Below are 8,286 nucleotides of genomic sequence, written 5' to 3'. Positions count from 1 at the left end.
TTGAAGCCTAGAGTTTGCAAAGAGCATGATAAGCCTTCTGACAATTCACCATATAAGAAACTGTCACCTACATAGATATATTTATTTATAATTAGATCAATATTGTGTTGGGGGTTTAAGACAAAATATCTAAAAAAGTTTTATCTTAAAAATTGATCCTTTGTCAAGTAAATGGACGAAGATCCCCGATTCTTGTCCATCAGTTGCTTTAGGGTCTCCTTAAAATATATATTGTACGCCTATATACGGTCATAGGACACTGAATCCTTCACAACCTTCCATGCATTCTAGTGAAACACTTATGTGCATGAGCCACATAGTTTATTTCCACTGGCAAATAAAAGCATAGCTACAAAAATGTGCAATAAGGAACTATATGCATTGTAGTCCAAAAAACTTAGTCACCAAAGAAAATACATAATAATCTTACCTAGAAGTCATGCCCCTAGTCGTCACAGTGCTCATCCGTGTCATCTCACTTTTCGATGGTGTATCGTCCTTGTCTCCCCTTAGCTAACAGGGTATTCATACTCTTGCCCCACATCATCCTACTGGTGCACATCCTCCTTGTATTGAAGATGATAAAAATATTTAATTATGAAATTGAAATACAAAATCAATTAGTTAATTCAAATCTTATTATCTCATCATATTGCAATACAACACAAGGATTCTACAGATCTAGATCTATGTGTCCCAATAGCTTCCTATGCATGTTTGAGCTAAAAGCACTTCCGTGAAATAGGAAGTTCTTAGTACCACTAGAGATACTCCTAGAATAGAGAAAAATCTTCTCTAAGTTTCACTGACATCCCTTTTGAACAAGCACAAGTTAGTATAACAAAATTAGAAAATCTAACAAAGTGAAATATGATGGGCACAAAGTAGAAATATAATTGAAAAATAAAAATATTACATGTCAATTATCATAAAAAATAAGGACCAATATATCATCTATTTCCCTAAGGTCACCATCTCACTTTTCATCTTACGCTCAAATGTCATTTTCTTCGGTATTGTTACATCATCACAATCTCCGACTAAAAGGTCTAGTGTTGTATCAATGTCTATACTAAAGTGCTCGAAAAGTCTCCAAATCTTCGCTAATATCATAATCATTCTCAGTCTCCAAATAGCATTCATGATAACCATCATCAGGATTGTACATGCATTCATGAGGATTGTCTTTGTACACTACCCACTAAGATTTTAATCATGTGCATAGATATGACATATAATGCACCTGCTCGACTTGGTGTGCAGGGATAAAGTTGTCATACCCATATGTAACCATTCCTCATGTTTTACTTCAACCATGCTAAATTCATTTTGTTGAGTCCCATAGTCTTGATCAAACCAATCACAATAGAAGAATAAATGTGCCAAATTGGTTTTCTCTTGCTACAACTACAGTGTTATATGTCATGGTTAGAGGACGAGCGACTTCAAAATTTAGTTGGCTGGAAACAAAATCTTTTGATTTCATACTAAACATAGCTTCCAGAGTTACACTTCCATAAGATAATTGACACAGGTCTTCATTTACATTGGCTATTTGCACACATTATTAGTCATATAGGTTTATAAGATCCTTGAAACCTAATATGGCACAATAATACGTATATACCATGGAATGCTAAGTGTGTATATACATGTTCTCTAAAACAAGCGATAAAATTAGGACCTTCTTGTATACCTTCGTACACATTAAATCTAGAGTGGCATCGATGTAGGTTGAGTTTTAGATAATTATTCTCTTGAATAAACTCGCTACCAAAAACATAAAATATAATAAGACCAATACAAAATACGTATATTCTTCCTAAAATAAGATTACGTCCAATGAATCAAACTCTTACTTAATATATCATTCCATCTCATACATATTTGTGTATATATAAAGCAAAGAGTATATTCCTTCTTCCTTATCATGCCAACATTGAAAATCTTGCCCTTCCATTGAAAAAATTTAAGGTTGCTCGAAAGATGATCTGAATCACCTATATGATACCACATAGTAGATGCATTAGTAGTGTGTTCCTTTGTGTAGTATACACTCTCGATGTATGTAATCTCTTTGAATTTAAATATTTCTGTGATATATCCTTCTACTCTTACCTTATTGTCAACCATTGTTATATGCTTCTTTATGGCTCTTTTAATATGATATAGCCACCTATATTTGTATCAGGTTGTCTATCTCAACTTCATATAAAAGATGTACAAGTAAATATTGTGTTGGATTGAACCATCCATAGCGGAAATTTTTTTCCATGAGGACTACAATCTCTTTCCCCGGCCGCTCTATCATACTACCTCCGTTCTCGAATATTTGTTGTCTGCTAGTTCATTTTTGAACTAAACAACGACAAATAAAAAAGGACGAAAAGAGTATATTTTAATTTTTCGTTGGCCAGTCCTTATGATCAACGAAATTCCTAATTTTTATCGGCTCATCGATTTCAGTGGAAGGAGGTTATCAAATTTTCGCCGGTTGTGCCGTGGTCAATATATAAATTAAAGTTACATGGGCTACCCTAAAAATCCATATTTTTTTTTATTTTTCTGTTGCGTGTAGTGCAGTCCTGTTTCAGGCGTCCTTGTTCTCGCGCTGGACCGTTGACCTGAACGACCGTGATCTATTTCGCCGCATAATTTATCTCATTTTTCTATTTTAAACTACGATTTATAAGTAACTGCTGGAGACGGTCTTAGTAGGATCGCTGGAGAGCGCTTCCTTGGCCGCCAAGTCGTCGTCCTACTCGCTCCTCCCGTACAGTAGAGCAGCTGCAGCTGCAGCTCTCGCTGTCGTCTGCTGTCTATGCTGACTGTTAAAATGTGCCGGTAGTGAGCTGGGCCTCGAGTCTAAAGTCTAAACACAGTTTCCCTTTGTCGATCTTTCGCGTTAGGAGAGGCCATTATATTAGGAGAGTAGTCGACGTCGAGGCGACCTTCACCTGCACATGGTCTCCGAGTCAAAGTCTTCGTGGGTCTCCCAGTCAAGTCTTCGCCTCTCACTCTCATTCTCATTCTCGGTGATCAGGGAGGACGGACGCCGTCATAAACAATAGCTCATCTCCCGCGGGGAAGCTCATCTAACCGCGTCGTCCTACCCTACCGCCGGTTGGTCGGCAATATATAAACAGTTGGGGACGCTGCTCTGCTCCCAAGTCCCACCACAGCAAAGCAACTGCTTGCAGCCTCCGCACAACAAAAAACCCCACGGGTAGTCTCGGATCTCCACGCCACCAAAACATTCGAAGCTTCTTCGATCTCTTGCGCGGCGTTCTGGAATCTGAACCTTCAATCTTGGAGAGCGGCGCGTCCCCAAAGAATTAGATCAGCCATGGCCAAGGTACCTGCGCCAGCTTCATCTTTCCTTCGCGCTGTGTCCGGCGGCACGGCTCCTAATTTGCGCTCAACTCAAACTAACACTGCTGCTTGTGTGTCCGACTCCTCCGTCCGCAGCAAAAGATCGTGATCAAGGTGCCGATGGCGAGCGACAAGTCCCGGTCCAAGGCAATGGCGCTGGTGGCAGCCGCGGGCGGGGTCAACTCCGTGGCCATCGCCGGCGACGGCAAGGACCAGGTGGTCGTCGTTGGCGAGGGCGTCGACTCCATCAAGCTCACCACCATCCTGCGCAAGAAGATGGGCGACGCGCAGCTCGTCGAGGTCGCCGAGGACAAGAAGAAGGAGGAGAAGAAGCCCGACCCCGTCGCCGAAGCTGCGGCGGCGTACTACAACCAGTACTACTACCACTACCCACCGCCGGCCGCCGTCGTTTACGACCCCTACCCACGGCCGGGCAACACCTGCTCCATAATGTAGACTCAGCCTGTGGACATATGCAAGTTAAGTTTTGTGTGTAGCGGTGCGTGTGTGGGGGAGGCGCGCAAGTGTAGTTTCTATACGGAATTCTTCTCTTATCTCCCTTTTGAGGTTAAGGGCATGTGCAGTCCCAGTTAATATATGGTCATTTGAAAAGTCTCTATGGGTTAATTTAAAAATTACGAGAGACAGATTCTTCGTAAAGAGTTTATCTCTACACGACTCTATATACTATGATCCGATGACTCAGGGTTGTATCATTTTGTCTCTTGTACTTGGAAAATCGATCCAGTGACTCAACGTTGTATATGCCCTAACGTGTATATGACTTTTAGTTGGTGGGGACTGCTCAGTACCGAGACAAGACTTACTTCTTATACAATGCCGATTGATACAGACATCAACGGTGACAGCCTTAGACGGTACCATCACACGGTCGATGACGTTATCATCCGATCGGCACCAAACGATATCTGTCATAGTGTTGGCTACTGTCTACCTGCTGCTACGTGTCATGCTTTTATTGGTCCACGTCATTTTGATGTCTAAAGTTTTAAAAATTAAAAAAGCTAGAAATTCTAAAAAACATTTATGAATTATGTAACTTTTATTTCTAGATATTACATATTTTTTATGTTTTATGAATTATGTCTCGCAGAACCTTACAAGTTATCGGGCCCGCATGCCCATGTCTTTGTCCCAACGACCTCATACGGCTATGCATGTGTACCAAACAACTTAACAGGATTTGTCCGAGTGTCCCAAGGACCTCGGATAAACCACTTATCGTCAAGATCGCAGGATTAAGTAAACACAAATCATACACCAACATTTGCAGCGAAAATAAGTTCTTTATTGCAAAATGATTACATGTTACAAAAAGTTTACATTATACAAATATCGAAGTGATTACAAAAGAAAGTGGTTCAAAATAATTACACTTTGAAATGTATAAAACATTTACAAGTTTTAAAATACATGCTAGTTTAAGTGACAATCCTCAATAATGAAGCTATAGATGGGATGTACTTATATAAGAAGGATGAGCCCACCGCCACTTTCGGTGTTTGGAGCCTGACCGCACACCCGGGGTTACCCCTCGCGGTGCTTTTGGGTAGGACGGTGCTATTGACTGTAACTCAATGGTTCGTGCGAGATGCACGCGAGACGACAGGTGATTTTCTACAGGTTCGGGCCGCTTTGAGATGCGTAACACCCTACTTCCTGGTGTGGGATCTTTATGTGGTAGGTTACAAGAGAAGTCTCCAGTATGGAGAAAGGCTAATGAATTGAGTAGATGGTCGATGGAAATGATGGGTACCCCCTAGGCCTTATATACTCGACCCTGGGGCACTACATGCGTATGTGATGATGATATGTCCCTAAACAATAGTAAACCAGCTGAACTGATCTTCCTATAATCTTGTCGACTTATCTCTAATCCATTCCGAGGTTCCAGGGCGCTGTGCGCGGGAAAGTCGGGCGGACGCTACGGATAGCGTTCGAGTTTGACGAGTTGCTTGGGATTGAGCCCGCTTCCTTCCCACGCCGGCCCATTCCGTCAGTAGTCCTCCCCTGGCCCACAAAGAGATGGCTGTTGGGGCGAAGGCAAAGACGCCACCCTTCGCTCGAGGCCTTCGCTGCAGCCGCTGGTCCGACGGAGACAAAGCGGCCAGGGACACCCTTCGCAGGACTCGGCATTTTGACGAAGGCCTGCGGCGATGTCCTACCACGGCGCGTCCTCGTTCAATCCCAAGGCCCACGTGTGATCTGGCCCATTGTAACGGGCCCCGCGTGGCCGCCTCTGTATTACGGGCCTAACTTGTGAAGGAAAACTTGTAATTACGGTTTGTAACCCTGCTTTATGGGAATATTCTGGGGATAAAATAGGTGTCTGAGGGCACATGCGTCCTTAACACAAGACGCTGGGCACTCAGATACCTATAAATACCCCCGCACAGTGCCCGTGAGAGGCTAGATCAACAGAGCTATTGCCCCCGTGCACGTAACCCTGTTGCCACCACCGTTCACCCTTGTTGGCCTTCTTGCTGCTGAGAGCGAGTTCCAACATTTGGCGCCCACCGTTCGTGCTACGACAAAACCACCCGCGATGGCACCCAAGAGAGCTAACCCCAAGGCTGACGAGGCTGCGAAGGCAGCACTGCTGGCCGCAAGAAAGGGCAAGGCCCTCGTCCTCACCCAATCCACCCACCAAGAGCCCACTGAAGACAATGTTCCCCACACCGGCGAAGACGACACCTTCCGCACCTGCGGAACCGAAGGATAGTCACAGCCGCCCCCAGGCTTCGCCCCACTGGAAGGCGCGGACCTCACCGAGGACGGTGAGGTCCTCGGCGTCTCAACAGAAGAACAGCTGCAGCTGCGCGCCCTGCGCCTCAGGAACCGCAATCTCCAGAGGCAGAAGGAGATACTGGAGGCCAAGCGCCAGCGTGTGTCCGCATTAGCCAAAGTGCGGCAAATGATACGCGACGAGGAACAGAAAGCCCAAGACCTCGAGCGCGAGATCGCGCTGATGCAGCGCGAAGGCCACCTCGGTCTACAGCAAGAGCCACCCCTCCAACAGCGCACACAACCGGAGGACACGCGCGAAGGCCACCTCGGCCGGCAGCATGGCCCACCCCTGCAGCACCGGGCGCAGCCGGAGAACCCGCGTTTCCCCCAGCATGACTACGTCTCCCAGCACGGCGCGCCATTCCAAGGGGTCAACTACCTCGACGAGCGAAGTCCCCTGGCGCCACACCTACAAGTGACGCCTTGGCCAGCTAACTTTCGAGCGGGGGCATACCCCAAGTACAACGGCAGCACCGACCTGGCGCAATACATCATGAGTTATCAAGTCGCCGTTGCATCAGCCGGAGGAGACGACGCCACAATGGCGAAGTCTTTCATCATCGCACTAGAGGGCCCAGCACTCACCTGGTTCACCAGATTGCCTCCGCTGTCCATTGATTCGTGGAGAAGTCTCAGGGACAAGTTCCTCCTCAACTTCCAAGGGTACCGTCCAGACACCGACGCTTTGGCCGAGCTCTCGCTTTGCAAACAGCTGGAAAAGGAGACTCTGCGGGAGTATTACCGCAAGTTCTTAACACTCAAGTCGCAGCTGCCCTCTGTCGACGATCAGATCGCTATCCACTACGCCATCAATGGCCTTCGGGCCGGCGTCCTCTACAGCCATTGTATCAGAGATCCACCCAAGAGCTTGCAGGAGCTATATCAGCTCTTCGAAAAATATGCCAAATCCGAAGAGCTCCACCAGCGCAAGATCGAGTCACAACGGAAACCCAAAGATGCCCCGCAGTCCAGCCGCACGTGGACAAGGACTCCGCAGCCAGACTCCGGTCGAGATGGCCGCAGTCAGCAGCAAGTGCACAACATCGTCAACCAACAGCCTGCTGCTGATCCCCCTCGCCGCCAGGAATACCCCCCCCCCCAAGGCCGCGGAAATGGAACTCGCGGCAGGGGTCGAGGGCGGGCGCAGCAGCTGCCGCGCCGATTCTATTGCCTTTTCCACGGCGAAGACTGCGCCCACCAGAACAAAGACTGCCCCGAGACGAAGGCCACCAGAGACAGAATGGCGCGGGCGCAGCCGGCCGACAATCCCAGAATTGTCGCGCATAATTACCAGCCACCCCCTCCACCATATATCCACGCTCCCGCTCCGCACCCACCGCACCACGCTTACCAACATCATCAGGAAGTACAAATCGTACCTCCTCCACCCCCACCATCACACCAGCAACACCAAAACATCCCCCATGCCCCAAAGCAGGAAGACTTCGCCGATCAACCATATCGCGGAGTCATTCACATGATAACAGGGGGGTCTAGCACTGACTTCGACACCAAGCGGCAGAAGCGGGACCACTACCGCAGCATCAACCATGTCGCCGTCACTGGCCCAGTCGTGCAGACGAAGTGGTCCCACATACCGCTAACCTTCGACGCACGAGACGTCGACCTGCGCAGCGCCCCCCACATCGACGCTATGGTCATCAATTGCAGCGTGGCAGGCTGGGACTTACACAAAGTCCTAGTCGACAACGGCAGTCAGGCGGACATCATCTTCCTCCACGCCTTCGACCGCATGGGTATAAGCCACAGCTTGCTGAAGCCTTCAGACAACCCGTTGTATGGTTTCGGCGGCAAGGGCACCTTTCCAGTTGGCAAGATAGAGTTGCCCCTCTCCTTCGGTGTAGCACCCAATGCCCGAAGTGAGCAAGTAACCTTCGACATTGTCGACATGGTATATCCATACAACGCCATCATGGGCCGGGGCTCCATCAACAAGTTCGAAGCTGCCATCCACGGGTTGTACCTATGTATGAAGATACCAGGGCCGCTAGGCGCCATCACAGTCTACGGCAACCAGCAGACGGCGCGCAACATTGAGCGGGACTTCGTGCCCGGTCAGAGAAACGTACACTGTCTCACGACCCA

At 47.6% G+C, this 8,286-nt stretch overlaps 1 protein-coding gene across 1 annotated transcript; it reads left to right on the top strand.

Annotated features, from left to right (window-relative positions):
* The first annotated feature begins 3,095 nt into the window (after nucleotides 1-3,095).
* LOC100286051 (uncharacterized) lies at nucleotides 3,096-4,087 on the top strand. Its single transcript, NM_001158939.3, has 2 exons — nucleotides 3,096-3,355; nucleotides 3,469-4,087. Exons 1-2 carry the CDS (start codon nucleotides 3,347-3,349, stop codon nucleotides 3,826-3,828), a joined length of 369 nt encoding a protein of 122 aa, NP_001152411.2. The 5' UTR covers nucleotides 3,096-3,346; the 3' UTR covers nucleotides 3,829-4,087.
* The last annotated feature ends 4,199 nt before the right edge of the window (nucleotides 4,088-8,286 follow it).

The sequence above is a fragment of the Zea mays genome, chromosome 5 (genome assembly GCF_902167145.1).
Source record: "Zea mays cultivar B73 chromosome 5, Zm-B73-REFERENCE-NAM-5.0, whole genome shotgun sequence".
Taxonomy (NCBI): domain Eukaryota; kingdom Viridiplantae; phylum Streptophyta; class Magnoliopsida; order Poales; family Poaceae; genus Zea; species Zea mays.
The sequence above is the reverse complement of the archived record's forward strand: the minus strand, read 5'-3'. Positions and strand labels throughout refer to the sequence as shown.